The 22037-nt window shown below is 49.6% G+C and overlaps 1 protein-coding gene across 2 annotated transcripts in view; it reads left to right on the forward strand.

Annotated features, from left to right (window-relative positions):
• The first annotated feature begins 1669 nt into the window (after positions 1–1669).
• PTPN5 (protein tyrosine phosphatase non-receptor type 5) overlaps positions 1670–22037 on the forward strand; it is a 49046-nt gene continuing 28678 nt past the window's right edge. For both annotated transcript variants that reach the window (XM_090263252.1, XM_090263258.1), the window contains exons 1-2: positions 1670–1723; positions 15052–15128. In XM_090263252.1, coding sequence (XP_090119378.1) covers positions 15104–15128 — 25 coding nt within the window. In that variant the 5' untranslated portion in view covers positions 1670–1723; positions 15052–15103. The remainder of the gene's footprint in view (positions 1724–15051; positions 15129–22037) is intronic.

Genomic DNA, 22037 nt, shown 5'->3' on the forward strand with positions numbered 1-22037 from the left:
GAAGGGCCAGTGAGACTGAAGGGCAGGGAACACAAAATAAAGATCATGACTACCATAGAGAAAATTGGAGGTGGGGATGGGTCCGTGATTTAAAATAGGATGGTCACAGAAAGGCTCTTTGAAGTGACTCATTTAAGAGAGTAAGAAGCAAGTCAAACTACCTGGGGGAAGTTTTCAGGCAGAGAAAATAGTAGTGCAAAGGTCCTGAGGCCACAGGGTGGTTGCCATGTTGGTAATGAATTAAAAAGGCTGGTGTGAAAAAAAAGAAAAAGAAAAAGGTTAGTGTTACTGGGGTGGTAAGAAGCTTATAAAGTTTAAAAGGAGCAGCTCATGAGAGGCCTTGCAGGCCTTTATAGAGGCTTGCGCTTTCACTTGGATGAACTGGAGAGCACCGTAGAATTTCTAGCACCGTGATCTGACTCACGTTTTAAAAACTGGCTCTGACTGCTGTATAGAGGATCAATTGCAAGGAGCCAAGGGTGGAAGCTGGGAGACCAGTTCAGTTAGGAGGTTACTGCAACAACCAGGCAAAGGAGGATGGTGACTGGAGGTTTCCTCAGGTTAAAATGGAGCTCAGGATCCTCACACTGTGTGCAGCCCAACTCTCACTCTCTCTCTCTCTCTCTCTCTCTCTCTCTCTCTCTCTCTCTCTCTCTCTCTCTTTCTCTCTCTCTCTCTCAGGAACCACGGGCCAACGACGTGCCAGCCTGGGGACTGTGGGATTATGGGCAGCCCTTTGTTAGCCCGGCCCCTGGTGCCCCGGAAAAAGCCAAGACTGGTGCGCGCCCCGCAACGCGTCAAGAGGGCAGAACTGACTGAGAGATGTCTTGCTCCCTAGAGACGGAACAGAGAAAAATGGAAAGGAGGGTGCCCCCTCCCAGCCCTAGAGAGGGTCCTGCCACCCGGCACTGTGTGCGCCCCGGTATGCAGCCTCTCCTCCTCCTTGTATAGGTGTGGGAATCCTGTAAGCATCCTGCGGGGAGCTCCACTCACCCCTTCCGTGCAAATCTTCCCCCCAACTCCGACCCCGTTGTCTCACTTTCCCCTACTCCATCGTTCTGCCTGTCCGTCCCCACAGGTTTCGGTGCTCACGGCTCCGTCGCGATCCTTCTGGCGGTAGCCGTAGCGGCGCAGCCCGGGCCCAGGGCTCCCGAGAGGAGAAAATCATGAATGAAATGGATGCGGTGCTCCCGTTCCCCCGCCCTCCCTGTCCAGGCAACCTCAGCGCGGGGGCGGTGCCTGGGGGGACTCCGAAAGCCGAATCAGAGAGAGGGGGCTCCCGAGACCTGGATCAGGGATTAAGGGTCTGAGACCCGGCCCTGCTCGGGCCCTGGGCGCCGTTGTAGCTCCCCGTCTGCCAGCCCCGCAATTCCCGGGAGCGGCGCAAGCCTGCCCGGAGGCGGGGCGGAGCCGGGGCTGGGCTGGAGGTGCAGAACCCACCCGGCGACTGCGCCTGCGACTCCGCAGCCGAGGTGCATTTGGTGCTGCGGTCCGGCTAAGCAGCGCGCACGGAGCACGGGACGAAGCGTCTGGCCGACAGACCGACGGACGGACGCCCCCGCACACGCAGACGCACAGAGCTCGGCGCGGCCCCAGTCACACACACAGACACACTCGCGCACTTACAGGGACACACGCAGATACACGCACACTCGCGCGCGCACATCCTCCCGCCAGCCAGCCTGCCCGCCCGCTCGCCGGCGTCCGGAGCCCGCTCTGGTCGGTAAGTGTGGCGTTTCCGTCGGCGCCTTTGTGTGGGGAGCCGGAAGGCGGAGGGCGCGGGGTCGTTCCTGGGGCGGCCTCGCAACTGAAACCTCCTCTAGCCCCCAGGGCAGCAAAGCCGGCGCCCGCCCCCGCCACGCCCCCATGGGGCTCCCGGCGCCCCCGGACTGGGGGAGGGGTCCCCACCCTGGGGAGGAAGCCGAACGCTGGGGAGTCGGCTAGAGGCAGCAGCCACTCCCCACGGAGCTCGGACGCGGTTTCGGGGAGGGATCGGGATAGTGGTCCCGGGTCCGAGCCTCTGCGGCCGAGGCTGGTGCGCGGCTGCTGGCCGCATCGCCTCTCCAGGGTCTTGCAGCTCCACAGGGAGACTGGAAAACGCCGCTAGCCTGTTGGCTTGTAAACTGCGGCTCCCAGCCTTCCCCTCGCTCCACCACCCCCGGACCATGCAGCTGAAACCACCCGCTTCCCACCACCACCAAAATAAAAGCCCAGTGCGTTCCCCTCCCCCAGCATGCCCCTTTTTCCTAGATGAGGCCCAGACTCCTGCAAAACCTGCAGATAGCCCTCACCAAGGATCATGTGGCTTAGAAGGTGAGGACCAGATGAACCTTTGGAACTCATTTAACCCCCTCATTTTACAAGTGGGGAAACTGAGGACCAGTGGGATGCTTGACCAAGGTCACTGGAGAGTTAGTGGCAAAGCCTGCGTTAGAATCTAGGGTCCCCGGCTTTCGAACTTGTTTCCCCCTGTACAATATTATCCTATTCCCGTTGAAGCCCCAGAGCTCCCAAATTCATCTAAGTGTACTGGGGAAGTCTTTGTAATTCCTGCGCTGCCCCGCCCCGACTTGAAACATCAGGTACCATTCATTTGCTACCATCCTTACTGTTAAAAAAAATAAAAGTTACCCTTTAATTTGCCTCATTTGGCCTCAGAGGAGAGCTGTCTTATGCAAGCACTCCAGGTTTGGGATTTAGTTTGGGAGAATGAATTAGTCCTGGACGGGAGATCAGATACCAGGATATTCATCCTGGTTCTCCCAGGAATGACTGAGCCTGTGTCCTCAGTTGGACCAGGTGATGCAGCATCGAAGGACTCATCCCCTCCCCCCCACCTTGACTTGACTGTGTGCGTTCCCAGTCATTTGTCCCTCCTGTGTGAAGGCACAGGTCTTTAATCAGCCAGGACCCTTTCATCTTCCCTTTGTGGAGGCCCTTAAGTCCTTCGTGTCTGTTGAGTGTTGCTGACAAAGCTGCCAAGGAAGCCTGAGTTGCAGCCTTACCACGTTCTGGTGGCAGCTCAGGGCAGGGCTCCCTCAAGGGCAGCTGGGTTTCCCGAGAGCTGGCACAGAAAGGATGCCCCAAGAGATAAGGTGAAGGGTTGCAAGCTGGATGGTGACTGGATAAAGTCAGTCACCTTTGAGGTGACTCCATGGATGGCAAGGAGGGCAATGTTCATTCTCTAGGGATCTGAGGCTCTTGTCTCAAGAGCTTCCTTCTTGAGTGAGATGAGCAGCCTGGCATGGATCAGAGCCAGGGGGACCAGGTGACGTCACTCCAGGATCCACCATTTACATTGTAGTCCACCTAAAGGGCATAGGGCTCCAGAAGCACCATTGGCATAGACTTCATAATGAGTGGTGGCCCCTGGGTTTTTGCAATGCAGTGGCTCCTATCGTGAGAGGGACAAAATCTGGGTTCCAGGCCCAGTCTCCTCCTCCCTGGCTGGACAGTTTCAGTAAATGCTCCTGACCTCTCTGGGTCTCAATTCCTCCATCCAAAAAATAAGATCTTTGGATTGAAGAGTTTCAGGGTATCTTCAGGTCTGAGCTGTTGGGGGGGGGGCACTTATTTATAAAACTGCTGTGGGTCTGATTGTCCTCTTCTATTACTCTGTGAAGGAGTAAAATGAGATGAGATAATTTATGTAGGGTACTTAGCACAGTGCCTGGGGCACAGAAAAAGCTCAGGAATTGGTAGCTTTAGGACCTCAGCTTTATGGCTATACCCTCCACTTCTTCACTTTTACAGATTGTCCAGGGACATGAGATTTTAGAGCCTCAAAGTCCCTCTCCCACTGACCTGTCCCTGGATTTAGGGCTCAGCCAGCATAGTCATTCATGCAGCTTTCACGTGAGAAGTCACATTTTTGTTTATCAGGTATTTCACACCTAATTGTGAACAAATTTATTATATAGTGTCAAAGCATTTAATTCTCTGTCAGTGTACCTTCATCACGTGCATGCGCACGCGTGCGCACTCACACAGGATCAATTGTATTATTGTTGCCATTTTATAGACGGGGACATTAAGACCCCTGGGCATATGGTAAAAGTCTCAGCCAGAAAGCTGTGCTTCCTGCTCAGATCATCTGACTCCAGATTCTGAACTCTTTCTTCCATGTCACATTGCCTGTCCTTTTCCCAGACCTGCCCTGAAAGAGAGATTGATAACCCCTCAGAGAGAGTTGAGAAGAAAGAGGGGTTTTTATTCTTTGGAAAGATCAGGAATGGCTTCTTGGAGAAGCCAGGTAGCGTTTGAGCTGGGTCTAAATGATTTGTGCCATAGAAGAAAGCAAGGGAAATATTGCAAGTAGTAGGAATAGAATGAGCAGAGAATAGGCAGTTGGCGTGATGGGGATGGGGGGTAGGGGTTCTAGGGCGTTCATTCCAACTGGTGCCAAAAGGTTAAAAGAGGATCAGTGAGAAGGAAGTCTGGGGGCATTGGGTGCTGAACTAAGGGATCGGTCTTTAGTTTTTGAGTATGAGAGAGACATGATCAAACCTAGCCATTAGGAAACTCACTCTGACTGGCCCACACACACACGCCCTAGAAACAGATTGGTGAGAGAGAACCTGCTTGCAGGTGGCCCAGGTAGGAAATAATGTCAGTGGTCTAGGTGAGAGATATAGAGGGTCTGGACTGGGGGTGGTTGTAAGAACGAAGAGAAAATGGAGTGGATGCAGGAGGCTACTGTGTCACCAAAATCGACAGCTAAGTGGGTATGTGTGCTAGAGGGAGGAAGGAATGAGAAGTGATGACAAGGTTTTGACCCTGCGTGGCTAAGGATGCCATTCACAGAAAGAGCCCAATGGGGAAGAGTCGGGAGGCTTAGGAGTGGAGGCCACGGATCTGACGGGGAACCATAAAACATCTTCCTGCAAAGCTGGCCCACTGAGCACCCCAGACTGCTAAGGTCTGGTTCGTTCATTCATTCTCTCATTCTCCAAATGCATATAAACATCTGTTACATGTCAGGTAGTTCTAGGCTCTAGGGACACATTGGTGAGAAAGATGAACTTCCTGAGCAAGCTCTACCAAGGTAGACAGAAAATAAAATATAAGCAAAGATACAACATTTCAAGGGAATGAGCAGTGCTCTGGAGGAAAATTAAACGGGATGAGGAGTGACTGGAGGACAAGAGTGGAGGAAGAAATTTGCCTTTAAATAGAATTGTCTTTAAGGAGGCGATATTTGGATCAAGACCTGAATGAAGTGAGGAGGAGACCTCAGGGAATAAAAGCATTCTAGGAAGACACCACAATAGTGGTCTTTACCACTGTCCCCCAGCAGGCAGCCCTTGTTACTCCCATGTCCCAGAGGAAGAAACTGAGGCTCAGAGAGCTTCAGACACTGGCCTGAGGACCTGGGGGGAGAAGATGGCAGCATAGCTTTCAACCAGTTCTCTCTGCTTCCAAATCCATCCTTTTTCCAGAGGGTAGAGGTTGCCTTAAGGTGTGTGACCTCCGAATAGCCAGTCTGTTTTGAGGGATTCCACCCTTGACTGAGGACCTCTAGTGCCAGCCCATCCTAGGCCCTAGGTTTCCAACTGTCCACTGGCACAAGGCAGTAAGAGCATCAGTCATCCATGGCCCAGGACCAGGCTCCATCCTGTCTCCTCCATTGGGCACCTGAGCAGGACCAGAGTGACCGCTTATTTGCTCTCATGCTGGTCCTTAGCCCTTCTGAGTTAGCCCCTGTACAAAGTGGAAGAATGATGTCTTCTTCACAACGTTGTCACGAGGGTCTAATGAAACAAGAGATTGGAAAGTACGTGGCACATAGTAGGTATGCAGCTGACTTTTAGTCTATCTGAATTCAGACCATTTCAACCTTGGCTCCTGCTCCCATCTGAGGTTTTTTGTTGTTGTTGTTGTTGTTTTTCCCTTTCCCATTTTATTTGACTTCCTGGATCACACTCTTCTTTCTCCTGGCCAAGGAGCCTCTGCCAGGCCCTGCTTCTGAATTGGTTTACCTGACTCTTCCACCAAACTATAAAGTGCCCGGATCTCCCCAGTCTGTGCTGCCAACAGCTTAGCTGGGCCTGAGCACCGAAAGGTTAAATCAGAAGTTGAGGGAGGGGCCCTGACAGTGGACTAGACCCCTCAGTGGGGTGTGGCAGGAGCTAGGGGTCTCCCTAGCTGCAGGTGGGAGCACACCAAGCTCTGAACTCCAGCTTTCCCCTATGTGAGTGCAACAAGCCCCATGAGAAGTAGTTTTTTAAGCAGTGAAGCTCAGAGCACATGTCAAAAGGGATCATTCTGGGAGATCTGGAACAAGGCACAGGTGGCTCTGGCAGTCCAGGCCAAGGCTTGGCATCAGGGACATCTAGGAATGAAATCAGAGGCAGGTAGAGACCAGAGCACAAAATCATTTGTGGTCAGGGTGGGTATGTAACCAGTACAGGCTCAGTTGGAATTCTAGTTCCAGGTGGAAGGGTGAGAGCGGCAAGAGTGGGCAGGCCTCCGTCCTAGAAGGCAGATGACCACGGCAGGGACTGTGCCTGCCAGGGCAGAAGGCAGAAGGCCAAGTGCTAGGACTGGGCTGGAGTCAGTGCCAGACAAGCAACAGTGAGACTGAGTGTTGTTAGAACCCTTAGCCACAATAATACTAGTTAACACAGTGTACTCTGTGTGAGGCAGTCTTCTAAGAGCACCCTGTTTACTCACACAACGATATTATGGGTTAGGTACTTGTGCCGGTCCATTTTGCAGATGGGAAAACCGAGGCACGGAGAAGTCAAGTATCTTCCTCAAAATCAGGAAGCCAATGGAGGACCTTGGTTCATGCTCTGGCAGTCCAATCCCAAAGCCTGTGCTTTGAGGTGGTTTTTAATGAGCTATTTACACATACTCAAATTCTAGCCCACTTTTCATTTATTTTTCTAAGAACTGTGTCTTGAATATCTGCCTGGTGCCAGGTAGAATATTAAGCATGGGAAACAGGAAAGTCCCTCTAAGAGGTTGTAAACCTAAAGGATTAAATAAAAGCTAGGCCTAGAGTTGAGACAAATTCAGTTTGAAGTCTGCTTCTGCCACTTTCCAACTGTGTGACCTTGAGCAAGTGACTCAGTCTCTCCAGGTCCCAATCTCACATGTGCAGGAGGGGGTGATACCTGGGTTTAGCTCACAGAGTATAGTGAGAAATGAATGATGTCATGCACGGTGCTTGGCACGGTACCCAGCACACAGTAAAGCACTCAGTAAAAAGAGGTCACAGGGATTATTAACCATGGTGTGAGGCAGGGATGCAGGTATCAATAAGTAACTACCAGAGAGGTGAGAACGGAAAAGGGCATACCCAGGTCTTCCTAAGGGAGTCAGGGAGGGTTCTGCTGAGGAGGTGACATTTCAACAGGGTCTTAGAAGGGTCTTAAAGAGTTTTCCAAGGACAGGTGGGAAAAGGGGCTTTTCTGGTGAAGAAAAAGTGCACTCCAAGTCATTATAGATAAGAGCGAGCATCTAACTAAATGGAAATACCAGAACACCTCCACAAGAGGTGTGATCGCACCTTCACGTGTGTGATTGCCTGATTTTTCCTCATAAATTAAACTATATACCTTGGGGATAAAGGGGCTGTAGAGAGAGGGAGCAAAATGCAGTGTTTTTAGAGTCTTGGAGAACAGTTAAACCAGATGACCTTTGAACTCTGAAATCCTGCTCTTCAATTGATCTTATTATAGGCTTCTGTCCACAACATAGGTATGCCTATCCATGGCCAATACTCATCGTTACAGCTGAACAGGCCTCGATCAATAACTGGCTGGGGTGGGGCCTTACCTCCACACTTGAACACAGGGCAGCCTTTGCCCAGGCTCCACCGCCCAAGACCTCGTTTCCCTGGTGCTGGGAGCGCCCTCTGCTGGTTTCCTGCTGCTCCACCACCATCCACTTTATTAAACCTTGACAGCCCCAGAATTGAAGCTTCATCTTAAGGAAAGGTCATCCTCTAGCCCCTCGGTAGGCTGGGCCTTTCTGGCACAGTTCCATCTTCCCTTCCCTTGGGTCTCTGCCACCCTTTTTGCCCCCACCTCCCATCAACAGAGCACAACAGAGGAGAAGTCATCATTTATCTGGGCACATCCCAAGCAGAGAACACTCAGACCCTGTGTTTGGGATGCAGAACATTCCAAGTTTGCAGTCTGCTCAGATGTGGGGACAGATGGCTGGACAGTGGACAGCTGGGCAGGGAGGGTAGGCAGCTTGGCAGGATAGAAATAGCAAGTAGCAGTGAACTAAGCATTGGGAGTCCTGGGCTCAGAGCCTATCTGTTCTACAAGTTTGCTGCACGTATCAGTCTGTGTCCTTTGGTTGGCAGCCACAGAAACTGACTCTTAGTAACAGGCAGCAAAGCTACTTATCAGAAAGCTTTGGGGTGTGACACAGAAGGACAGGTAACTGACCTCAGGTCTTGGGTTCTTCCTCTGACAAGGACAGACAGGGCGCTAGAGGAAGAGAGAGATAACTCTTAAAACAAAATCAGGATTTTCTTAACTACCTGAAAATAGTTGTTCCCCTGCTGTGTGACCTGAGGCAAGTCACTTAACCTCTCTTGCCTCAATTTCCCTACCTGGGTATTCTAAAGCTGGCCTCTCCTGTCCATTAACGTTTCCAGTGTGCTTTCTGCTGAGAAAGCTTCCTGTCCTAGTCCCAGGTGGCACCTTTCCCCATCTTGGGAATGAATTATGAGGGAGCGAAGTGAGTGAGGGGGTTTGTGGTCCCCTGCAGCTCATCCCATTAAGAAGGGCAAGCCCTCTCCACGTGTATGCTCTGGGACCTGTGACTCATTTGCTTGAGGTGATCAGCATGGAACCAGCAAGTCCTCTGCCCGTACACACTGACCACACTGATGAAAATCTGGGTGGCATATGAGCTCTTTCTCTCTGTGGTCAGTCCACCTTCTCCAGGTTGCGAAGCTCCTAGCTAGAGTCTGCCCTTCCAGTGTCCACAGAACCCCCAACCCCAAGACCCTACCATGCCCTCCATTTGATCTTTAACACATACACTTACAGACTCAAGCCCTGTGCTGAACACCTGGGGTGCAGAGGGAGCTGAGGGGGGTGGGGATGCTCCAAGTCACTGGAAGCCCAATGGAGGAGGCAGGTGCATAGACAGCTAACTATAGCATCAAAACAAAGTAAGAGACAGAAGTGTGAGATAGGGGTGTGGGGGAACCCAGAGATGGGAGAGCTTGATTCTTCTTGGGAGATCAGGGAGTGCTCCATGGAAGAGGTGATGTTGAGCATGAATAAGACTTATTCAAGGACTGGAGGAGTCTGCTGGGGTCAGAGCTTTAGGAGGGTGGCAGGAGCTCCATATTAACAGGGATGTCTAGAGGGTCCCAGCAGCCTCAAGAGTATGAAGGGAAAGGTAGCCTGGGGTTATGTCAGGAGGATCCTGGGGGCTCAGCCTCCCATGCAGGAATCCTGGCCTTAGCACCCCAGTTCCATCCCCAAAACTGTCTGCATAAGACCTGGGCACAGTTGACACCCACTCCAGGATGCCTACTAATAGCACCCACCATCCCTTTCCAACCCCAGGTAGAGGTAAGGTACTCCCAGCCCATCTTGGACAGACATCTGATAGAACACATCACTCAGCCCACAGCAGTTACCTGTTCTGTCTCCCTCCCCCACCAGCCACAAACTCTGAGAAGATGGGGCAGGCTGGTTCAGGCTGGCCTCCAGCACCCAGCACAGGTGGAGTAGCCAAGTGGTACACACTCCCTTCACACATACGAATGAACAGATGATGGTGATGATATTCAAGCTGAAATAGACTTAGAGTCTGACCATTTATTTTATAGATGAGACCTCAGGGGTCTAGGGTGAGAGAGGATTGCCCAAGGTCATAAGCACATTGAGAATTTGAAGGAGACTTTTGGTTCATAGCAGCACTGTTCACAATAGCCAAAAGGTGGGAACAGTGCAAATATCCATCGTCTGCTGAATGGAGAAATAAAATATAGTATATTCATACAGTCGAATATTCATCCAAACAAGGAATGAAGTACTGTTACAAGTAGACGAACTTTGAAAACATGCTGAGCAAAAGAAGCCAGACACAAAAGGCCACACACTATTTATAATTCCATTTATATGAAATGTCTAGAATAGGCAAATACATAGAGATACGAAGCAGATTGGTGGTTGTCAGGGGCTGGGAGAGAGGAGAATGAGTAATCACTAATAGGTATGGGGTTTCCTTTCGGGCCGATGAAATGTCTGGAACTAGATAGTTGTGGTGGTTGCACAACATTGTGAATGTATTGAATGCCACTGTAGTGTACACTTTAAAATGGTTAAAATGATGACTTCTACGTTATGTGAATTTTGCCACAATAAAAAAAAAGGGGGGGGTTGGTATTTGGGACCAGAGAAGATGCCATTAGCTGGGCCTAATGTCTATTCTTCAAACACAGCTGCTGGCCCCACTTCCTGTTACAGGCCTCCCCAGCCCAGGCCATCGGTGGAGGAGCCTGTGGCACCTCTCACTGTGGGGGAGCCCATGGTCAAGTGGAAAAGGGCTCCCGTCATCCCAGGAGCCAGGATTCCCAGCAGCCAGGCCTGCATCTTGCTGTGTCTTCTGCTGAGGCCTAGCACCTGTCACCTCCCCATCCCACTAGCCAGCCTGCTTCCAATTAGTGCCAAACATTTCATACCTCTCAGGCCTCTGTGTCTGGCTCTTCCTATGTGCACTACCCAGGAGGGTCTTTCCCTTGTGACCCCTCTTCCACCTTGAAATATCCTTTAGGAACCAGCTCCTATCTTCCCTTGGAGGAGACTTCCTCCTCCCCTGGCCCCCTCTCCACAAGCTGAGCTGAGCCCTTCCCAAGGTGTCACATATGCATAAGCCAGTTAAAGAGGATGTGGGTGCATCATGTTTGCACGTGTGTCTCCCCAGGAGGATTGGGAGCTATGGAGGGCGGGGCCTGGCATGTTACTGTATTCTAAAACAACTCTGGTGCCTCGTTCATAGGAGACGTTCAGCAAATGCTTGTTGAATGAAGCAATGGCCTTGGGAAGGTTCTCTTTCCTCCCAGACATCCTCCCATCACTGAGGGAGGGACAGGCTACATGATGTCCCTTCATCTCTAGGGTTTTCTGGTTCGAAGAGCAACAGTGGGAGCCACTCCAGCAAGTTGCTGCCTGCATCTTGGCCAGTTTTCTGCTCCTTTGCCCACTGACAGAAATGGAGAAGGAGGTAGAATGAGCCTGCAGTGATCCACTGCAAGCAGCTGTTTCTGTTCTTGGTGAGGAGGAAGGAGGGCAGTGCCCAGAGACTTGGGCTTCTCCGAGTAACCTGAATGGACCATCTCTTCTTTTTGGGAATCTAATTAACACCACTCCCCAGGGCTAAAGTTACCTGAAGTCCTTTGACTGCAGGACTGAGCAGCAGGTTCTTGCTCCGTTTTCCTCTACAAACTCGAGGTGCTACTCTTTCTGCTTTTCTGATTATGAAATTAGTCATTTTCTAGGAAGCTTATTTATAGAGTTCTCTGCACGCATGCAGCACCAAGCTATTCTGAACACGGCTTGGGGCCAGGGAGGCTTAAGGTGTAAAAGCATCTTGGGGCCAGGGAGGCTTAAGGTGTAAAAGCATCCTGGGGCTCCTTCGAGAGGTATCTGGGTACCTTGGTTACCTTTCCACACCCAGCCAGAGGCCAGCCCTCATGGGTTGTCCCGAGGCTTGGGTGCTCTTTAGGATGAAGAAAAGGCTCTTTCTCAGGATTGGGAGATTAGGGATAGGCATTCTTAATCCCAACTTCCATGGCCACAATGTACAACCTGGGGCAAGTCAGACCTCCATTTTGTGCCTCAGTTTCCTCCTCTGCAAAATCACTCCTCCAAATGTGATTCTGTGACCGTTTTTGACAACAACCCTGGAGACAGGATTGCAGGTGACTCAACAAAGATCTGCCCACCAGGCCTTGGCTGGGTAGCTCAGTTGATTAGCACGTCATCCCAATACGCTAAGGTTGCAGGTTCAATCTACTCAGGACACATACAAGAATCTGCCCTAGCTGGTGAGGCTCAGAGAACTGATCGCCAGCCTGAGAACCAAAAGGTCACTGGTTCAATTCCCAGTCAGGGCTCATGCCTGGGTTGCAGGCCAGGTCCCCAGTTGGGGGCGTGCGAGAGGCAGCTGATCTACGTATCTCTCGCACATTGATGTTTCACTCTCTTTCTCCCTCCCTCACTGTCTCTCTAAAAATTAGTAATTAATTTAAAGGTCTCAACCAATGAATGCATAACTAAGTGAAACAAAAATTAATGTTTCTCCCTCCATCTCTCTCTAAAATCAATAAATGAAAAAAAATTTTTTTAAATAAAAAAGACATGCCCACCAGGCAGCTCAGATTATAACCTGTTTGAGGTTCCTGGTGTTTTTTTCAAGATGGTCAGGAAAACATTTATTTATTCAACAAGTATTTGTTTTGTGAACACCTGCTATAAGCCAGGCACTGTGTGAGACTTTAAAGCAGAAATGGTGGTCCCTGCCCTCATGTAACTCATGGTCCAGCGGCTAAGATAGATGTTAATCAAATAACGGCACAAATCAAAATGAAATTTCAAACTGTGTTAAGTACTATGAGTAAAAAGAACTGAGAAGCAGAGCTGGGGGAGCTCTCCAGGTAGAGAGGAGAACATGTATAAATTCATCATGAAAAAAGGAGCCTGTCCAAGTGCAGAGGTCAAGAGGAACAGAGGCATGAAGTAAGGTCAGAAGGATAAACAAGGTTCAGACCATGCTAGATCTAGTAAACTTGGGTAAAGGATTTTTATCTTTGTTCTAAGTGTAGTATGATGCCATGAAAGCAGTTTTTCAAGGAAGGTTACATGATAAATGTCGAGTTTGGGAAGAGTTGATCCCAGCTCAAACCTGCCCCATTCAGCCGTGCAGTTGCGTCAGCTGCACAGCCTGTACAGCCCTGCGCGTGCATTGGAACATGTGGAGACTGTTTTGGAGGCCAGCCAGAGTGGTTGCCAGAGACCAGTTAAAAGGCTGCCTGGGTAATCTAGGCAGGAGGTATTGGGCGTGGACCAAGGTGGAGGTGGTGGACAGGGAAAAATGTGCAGGGACTCAGGAGACATTTAAAGGCCCTCTCTGCAGGAGAGCTCAGCTCTGAAATTTGGGGGGTTCAGTGAGGAAAAATGGCAAAGGAAAAAATAAAATAATGCAACACCAGTTGTGAGCACCTTAACCCAGCTTGTCTGCCCTTAACTATTTTAGCTCTGCAGCCTGGCCTGAAATCAGCCTCAGGACCAGTCCGAGAGGCAGGACTGCAGGACTGCTGGGCAGAGAGGCAACGGACCTGTTGCACTTCTTGAAAGGATTGCCTTGGCCAAAGAGTCCATATGGTTTTATCCATAAAATAAAAGACACATTTTTTCATTTTTACCAATAACTTTATTGATTGGGATATTTTGAGTATGTTGGCTGTCTCCCGCACGGTATAACACTGATTGTTCTCAGTTCATCTCTCAATTTGATCACTATCAACTTTAGCGGGTCTACCCGGCCATGGAGCATCGTCCAGCGAAAATCTCCAGCATGCAACTTAGCATTTTGCGTTTCAGTTGCATTTTTACCTTTCTTGAAACAATAAAGCATAATGTGCCAAAAATGTTGCATGCTTTCTTCCATCTTCAATATTAAAATGACTACACAAAAATTCACCAATTTTGATGTTTTATTTTTTAAATGCACGCTGATATGACAGCTGCTGCAATACACTCTAACAAAATTGTTTCAAATGAAGTTAAAGACAGCTAAGAGCGACTAGAGTCATCTCAGGGGGAAAACAAACAAACTTTTTGGCCAACCCAAAAGCATGCTAGTGAGGCTCTGTTAAAGTTTCTTTTGGTTGCCAGTGTCAGAAATCCATTTAGCTTAAGCAAAAATATTGGAATTTTTTGGAAGGATTCTGGGGCATCTTGTGGCTTTGATGGACATGTTGCCCTGTCAAGACTCAGGACAGGCAGAAATGCAGCAGTTTTGAGGCCCCCAGCCACAGATGTCTCAGCCCTTTTCTCCCAGGCACTGTGGCTACCATGATTCAGCCCCAGCAACCGCACATGCTCCGGAGTGCGTCTGATCGACCCAGCCTGGTTGGCATGTCCAGCAATCTACCACAGCAGTCAGGGACAAGGAGGGCAGGTGAGACCTTCAGAGCCCACCACATTTCAGGCTATTCTGAATTGGGACCGCTGTGAGCTTTGCAATTGCCCTTAGAGTATGTCTATCTACAGACCCTTCAAGGGGTCTGCCTGATCCACAGCAACATTTTTCCAGTTTACTGCATAAAAGAGAAAAGGTAGACCCCACTATAGTTCTGGAAGGTGCCCTGCTAGTCTAGAAAGAGGGTTTTCTGATTTCAGAAAGAATATTTAGAATATGCAAGAAATGCACATAACTACTTTTTCTAGCTATTTCTGGGGAAGAGTTTTGCATGCCACTGTCCACTGCCTGAGGCACAGGGCATCTGCAGTCCTTGGGGAGCTGGGCACAGACTGCGTTACCCAGACCCCTCTACTTGCTCACCCATGCTTTCAACTTTTAAACACACAGGGACTAAGGGGCAGAACAACACAGCAGTGAGCATGAGCCTGGAGTCTCACCTAGACTGTCATTTCATACCCAGCTCCACTCTAATGAGCCAAGTGACCTTGAACAAGTTATTTAACTTCTCAGAGCCTGTTTAATGATTCCTAATTCATGAGGTCACAGTGAAGACTCAGTGTGATAAAATTTGTAAAGTGCTTTGCACATGGTAAGCCCTCCTTACATGGGAGAGATGGTGATGATGATGATGGTGGTTGCAGTAATGCTGCTGTTACTGATTTCACCTGGAAGATACCTGCAGAATTCTCCTGTCTCTGCAGCCTGACCCTCCTGTAGGTTGGTCTTTTCCTAAGGTCCCTCTGATGGGGCGGGATGGGGTTATTCGAAGGGACGCAGTACCAGAAAGGAAGGCTTTTTGTCTTTGCTCAGGGTTTTGTCTTGATCCCAGCTCAAGAGCATCATCTGTTTTTCATCCTGCTGCAGGAGGGAGAGAGAGAACCACGCTGCTGATGACTCCGAGGCAGGGGCCCTGGACATGTGCTGCAGTGAGAGGCTGCCGGGTGAGTCTTCCCCAAGTTCCAGATGGAGGGAAAGAGCCCCAGATGACCCTGGGGCTGGAGTAAAGCCTGCTTAGCTGTGAATGTGCTTCAGATGTGTGACTCAGCTGGTCCATGGATCTTCATTTAAATGGGGATTTGTTTTTCTAATCCCTGAGGTCTTTCTGACCTGTTGTCCTTTGGAGCTGCTCTAGGCTCTCATGGAGGGAAGAGCAGGTAGCTGAGAGTGTGCTGGGAGGGTGGAGAGAAGGGTGAAGAGCTGGGGAGCCCAGGGCTGATCAGGATATGACCACTGACCACTAGTGTGCTGGGCTGATTTCAGCAGGTAAGATCAGGAAACAAAACCTGGCTGAGGCATGAACCCAAGGTGAGGTGGAGAATGTGGAGAAACTACCTGTTGAGAAGCCTGGTTGTGGGTGTGAAATTGTGCTGCTTCTGTCTGGTTGACCACATTTGAGGGGAGCCTGGCTGTCTGAACCACAGGCCATGTCACCACAGAGATATTACCGAGACACTCCTGCCGTGGGGGCAAATGTCCCAGTTGTAGACCAGATACCCAAATTGTGACAAACAGCCTTGGAAGGAATAGAGAGAGGGAAGGTGGGGGAAGAGTCTTGTGTTTCTTTTCTTTTTAGAAACTTTTTTTTCTTCTTATAACAAATCCATTGTAGAAATATTAGAAAAAAAAGAAAAATTACCATAATCCTATAACACAGCATACATTTTCATATCTCTCCTTCCAGACCTTTATGTTTAAAAAAAGAAAGACATAGCCATTTGAATTCTAATGTTGAAATTCCAAACCTGTAGCTTGTCAAAAGCCTCATGATTGGCTAGGAATGTTAGAATGGAGTCTTCATTGACACTCTTTAAGATAGACATTTGAAACAACTTTGTGTGCCTCTAAAGCGATGGCCCTTTAAAATAAGCAGTTATTTTAATCCTGGCCAGTTTGGCTCAGTGGGTTGGAGCTTCATCCAGTAACCAAAAGGTCACGGGTTCAATTCCTGGTCTGGGTACACACCTAGGGTGCAGGTTCTGTTCCCAGTCTGGGTGCATACAGGAGGCAACCGATTGATGCTTCTCTCTTACATCAATGCTTCTCTCTCTCCCTGCTCTCTCCCCCCACCCCCTTCCTCACTCTCTAAAAAGCAATGAAAAAATGTCCTCAGGTGAGGATAAAAAAATAAAGTAAGCAGTTGTTTTATTCACGCCATGAGCCAGTGAGTGCCCCAGCTACTGCTGAAGCTCCTCAGATGAGCGTTAAGCCCCATAGTGCAATTCACACTTTATCCAGTAGGGGTGACATTGCTCAAAATATGTTGGACAGCCTGTTGAGATGGTCTAGGATGGGTGCCCACTGCCCAGTTGTTGTTCGTGGGGACTTGAAACATCTAGCTTGGAGAAGAGAACTCTTCAAAGGGATGTGAGAGCTGTCTGTGACTATCTGAACGACTGTCTTGTGAAGGGGCAGCCAATTGATTCATTCTGTGTGTATCTTAGAAAGACAGCATAAACCCAACACACAGAAACTAAAGAGAGGCCTGTTGGCCCACAGGATGCAGAACTTTCTTTCTGACTCTAAAAGGTGTCCAATCATAGAACTTGATAATTCAAGAGAAATAAAAAATGAGTGTTTCATCACTGGAGGCATTCAAGTGTTTTCTGGATAGACATTGGAGAGGAAATTTCCACAAGGGTGGGAGGTCGAGATGACATCAGAAGTCCCTTTTAACTACTAAACAGTTCTGTGACTCAGCTATGAGTCATAGAATTCGGAGATGACTCTACAACCAGGGATGGCCCCACTGGCTAGGAAAAAACCCACGGAAAACAGGGCACGATGTGCAGGAGTCCAAAGAGTAGCATGGGGAAGACAAAAGAGCACGCGGTTTGGCCTTTGAGTCTGGCTGTTCTGTTTACAGGCTGTTTGTTAATGGACAAGTTGCTTAACTTTGCTGGGCCTCTAGTACCTCTAAGTGGAAACAACAAAATGAATATTTATTCTCACAAAGATTAAATAAATATAATCATATAGTGCTTATTTAACAAATACTTACTGAGCACCTACTATGTGTCAGGTACTGTGGTAGGTGCTAGGGATAATAGCGATGAATAAAGCAGACATAGTTCCTGCCCTGCTTTGAGTTGCTTCTGGAAGATGAGATGGCACCACAGCAGGATAATAAGGATGTTTAATTCCACCCTTCTCTTCCATTCCTCCCTGAAAGCCAGAAAGCAATGTAAAATGGGAGAGGAGCATTCATTGGTTATCTCCATTGGTGCTGGCACGTTGCCTTCCTTGTGCTCTGCACACTATGCCAAACACTGTTACATGGTTATGTCATGTAATCCTCTCCACTAACCTAGGAAGTCAGCATCGTCAGCTATCCCCATCTTATACATGGAGGACCAAGGCCCAGGGAGGTTAGGGGATCTGTCCAGGTCACTTAGCTAGTAGAGTAAGAATTGACTATAGACAGTATCTTCAGAGCTCATGCTGCTGGCCACTGCCCTACTGTGCTTCCATTGTAACCACGGAGCCACCACCCTCTTCTGCAGCCCTATAGATTGAGGTCAGAAGAGCTAAGGGCCGTCTGTTCCCAGAGAGGAGTTTGGAGGAGGTGGGTGGTGTCACTGTGCATGTCCCCATCTGTGTCCTTCCTCCGGAGCACCCTGCCTTCCAGAGGCCAGGCAAGTTGTTTGCCCTCTAGACCCCACAGTGCCATCTTGGTGTGTTTATTGAAGTAACTTCTTGTGTTTCCTCGATGGGACCATGAACTCCTTGAAGGCTAGTACCTCTATTTCATCCTCCATATCTAACATTCATGCACTCATTTCTTCATTCATTCACTGGTTATTCATTGAGCACCTACATGTGCTGAACACTCTTGTAAGCACTGAAGATTCAAAGTGAGAAAATTTCCATCCTCACAGAACAATGTTGTGTACTGGTTAACAGCAGGGATGGACCCTTAACCAGGCTTGGTTCCACCATGTACCATGGGATGATCATGAACAAGTTATTTAACCTTTACAATATGGCAAGAATAGTATACACTGCCATGGAGAGCTGTTGGAGGATTAAATGAATTAATAGAGAAATTAGAATAACATTTGGTACATAGCAAGTACTGAACAGGCATTTGCAATAAAGGGAAAATAGATAAATAAAATAAGTAAAATATATAGTGTGGTAGATAGTCACAAGCACTCTGGAGAAAATTAAGGCCAAGAGGCAGGGGATGGGAAAGGAATGGAGGGTGGTTCTGGAACCTGGTAAGGAGTAGATTTCCACAAAGGTGCATTAACTGAAACCACTGACCTGAACTTCAACTTGACCATAAGAGGAGATGGCAGTGTCAAGGCCAAGAGAATTGGGGTGCTGGCCCTTTAGAATGAGCCTATGGGCAGGGCAAGTGATTGCATAATGATGGTTAAAAATACAGCCCTTGAGTAATCTCTTCCCCTCCCAGCTGTCTTCCCTGCTGGGCAAGACCAGAGGCAAGGCAGAGAGGGGGCCAGCCATGCCTGGTGACTCACTTATTCCTACACACACCGCACTGCCAGGCTGGGGCAAAATGGCCAGCACTCCCAGCCACAGTCGCCTGGACCTGAGCCATCGCCAAGCAGGTCGGCAGCCCTCTCAGATTGAGATTTCCAGGTGAAAACACCCTCAGGCATCGCCCATACCCCAGGCAACCCACAGCTGCCCCAGGGACAGGCATGCTAGCTCCCAGCCCTGGGGCACGCCACGCATGTGCTCACATACTTGTCCATGTTCTCACTTGTCAGAGCTTCATGCTCACGTACTCACGTGCACATGCCCACACACCATCACCCAGGCACGTGCCCTGTCTCTCTGTCTCATGGAGCCCTGTGGAGGCACGCACACCCACCCTCAAGCTCACACACCTGCTCGTCTTCTTCCTCTTGCACACTCAGGCTGTCTTAGGTCCATGGCTCCATCATGTACCCCCTCCCACTAGACAGACCTTTAGAGATGGACAGACTTGCTTGCTCTTTCCTTCCCCCTGTAGGTCTCTTTCTCTCCCACACCACGCCAACTCTCCAGCACACATACAGACAAGCAGGCACATGCCTTCCCTCTCATTCCCTGCCCTATTCCCAGGCCCTTGGTCATACTTGGTTCCCAGGTACTGTCCCAGGCACTTGGGTGTGTACCTGTGTACCTGCCTCCACTCCACGCACATGCACACATTTCTTTTTCTTCTCCCCACAGGCACACATTCTTTTTCACGTGGTCACCCTCCTTTTCTTCTTCTTCACTCTCCGTTGCTTGCTCACTTATTTGCTCACAGTCACCCAAACGGAGTTATACATTCCAGCTCACACTCCCCCTCTTCTGCGCGTAGGTGTTCACATTCGCAAGAAACCAGCAACCCTGCTGATGCTGGGGCCTCCGCTCCTTCCCCAGCCAGCACCACTGTGGGCCTAGCTAGGAATCAGCAGCTTCTTCAGGGGTACAGGGCAGAGGAGGGAGGTAGATAAACAGCAGGTACTAGTGATGGCACGACGTTGTTCTGTGTCCCCAGTGGGCAAAGCTCCTGGGACTGAAGCCAGACTGCAGATGGGGCCCCGAGTGGTGCCTCACTCTGCTGCTCGGTCCTGTACTGCAAGGGCCCTTGTGTGTATGTACGCGAGCATGTCAGTCTGTGTGTCTAAGCGTGGTCCACACCTCGGCCCAACAACTGTTCCTTCGCCACCCCTCAAACCTAAAGATCTCTGAACAGGAGGCTGTGCCCACCCTCAGAAGGGTGCACCTGCACCCATGCAGTCTTCAGGCCAGTTGGGCAGGCAGCTCTGGAGTGCTAGTAGCCAGAGCATGACCTGAAAAGGGGGCCTGGGTACACCTCCTGCGCCCATAGGGAGTAGCACAGCCAGAGAAGAGGGACCCCAAGTCTAAAGACAACACTGCTCTAGGGAACAGGGTGTTCCCACAGCCCTCCTGGGTCTGGCAGCTGGCCGGAGCCATGATGTTACTGCCACCCGGAGACATTAATATGTCATGATTAGCTGGCTGTATGCAAGGCTGTGAGTAGACACTGAGGCCTGAGTAGGCCATTGCCCATTTGGTAGGAGCAACTGGTTTCTTGAGCCAGTGGCCCTGACACCCACTCCCTACCTAAGTCCCAGTGCCTTGAAGGGAAGGCTCTGTGTCATCACAGGTATCCACTGGACCCTGCTCTAACGGGCGTGAGGTCTGCAGGATGCCACTGCCCAGCATGGGTAGCCTTCTGTAAAGTCGAGAGCAGGCCCGTATTGAGGAACCCTTTGCTCTTCTAATCCTGCAGCCACTCTCCCGGCCATCAGGGAGAGGAGGTCACGGCTTTCATGACTGTACCACTACCGCACAGATAAGGTCTTAGGCCAGAACCCAACAAGGGCCAATTGAAAAGGCAGCATGACCCTTCTATTGATTTGACAAGTTTTTATTGAGCATCTACTCTGTGCCCAAAGCTGTGCCAAGCACTGGTGGTAGAACGAAGAGCGAGACAGACCTGGGCCCTGCTCCCAAAGAGGACAGGACTCCATGGAAGGGTGCAACAGTAACGTAACCCTATATCAGGGGACCATGAAAGTCTTCCTGGAAGAAGCAACCTTTAAACTGTGACCTGAAGGAGGAGTAGGGTCCCTGGTTCATACTTTGGGGAACTGACTATCAAAGCATTTCAAGGAACAAGTTAACCTTGTAACGGCCCTCATCCCTCATCTGCCAACCTCTGTTCTCACAAAGCCCCCCAGTCTGGTGCCTAGGACTAATCAAAATGGTCTGGAGGCAGGTGCAAGAGCCCAGGAGGACACATGTAGAGAAGACAGACCTGGACATAGTAATATTGCTGGGCTGTCATTTGTGTCTGTCAATACTCAGCAGCTTGAGTTCTACTGACTTTTATTTCTTTATTTAATGGATGGTTTTATTTTCACTCAAGACTTTTAATGCATTTAGGGGTGTTTATTGTGGCTGATCATACACTGAATTGTCTTTGACTTGAGTCTTTGGAGTGGAGTTTAAAGAACAGCACACCATTTGGAGGTGCTAAGAATCCTAGTCGAAAAGCATTCTGTAATGACACCATTGTACTGAGAGAGCAGTACCAAGCCAGGTACTCACCGGTCAGGAATGGTAGAGGTTAACTGTTCTCAGACTCCAGGACAGTTATGGAGGCAGCAGCCCAGGTAGCTGAGTCTTAGGGTGCTGTGGGGAGGTAGACCTGGGTTCAAATCCCAGCTCTGCCACAACCAGCAGCTTGACCTTAGGCAAACTATCTGACTGCTTTGAGCTCCAAACTCTTCACTCTAAAATGAGGTTGATAATAGGATAAGATCTTCAGAGAGGTTTTGTGAAGATTAAATGAGTTAATGCATGTAAAGTACTCATTGCGCAGTGCTTGATAAATAGTAGGTCATAATGAGAGTGATAACATGGAGGTGGGCATCTGAGGTATAAACACAAAAACCTGTGACTGTTCCCAGAGCCCAGGTATCAAGTCCCAGGCCATTCCTTCAGCAGTGGAGTGCACAGTGTAGCCTTGTGACGCTATCGTGACTCCCCATCACAGCCCTGGGACCTCAGAGAACCAGCACACACACACACGGGAGTACTGTCTCCCTGCAAAGTCAGACAGGAAGGGGAGCCACAGTTGCAGGACAAGGGCAGTCATTCCTTCACCAGGGTAGAAACAGGTCTGCTGTTCTAGGAAGGAGATACCTGGATGTGTGAGGAAACAGGAAAGAAAATCTTCGCAACTGGAAGAAAGGCCACCTGGTCCAGTCTCTTCCTTCCACACAGGTTGATGCTAAATCCCTTTGAGACGAATGAGCATCCATCGTATTCCCGAGACATGCAGTGACAATGCTGTCACCCTTCTCTTTGGCCTGGCCAGGGAC

Source organism: Furipterus horrens, unplaced genomic scaffold (assembly GCF_987537825.1).
Source record: "Furipterus horrens unplaced genomic scaffold, mFurHor1.1.pri manual_scaffold_2, whole genome shotgun sequence".
Lineage (NCBI taxonomy): Eukaryota > Metazoa > Chordata > Mammalia > Chiroptera > Furipteridae > Furipterus > Furipterus horrens.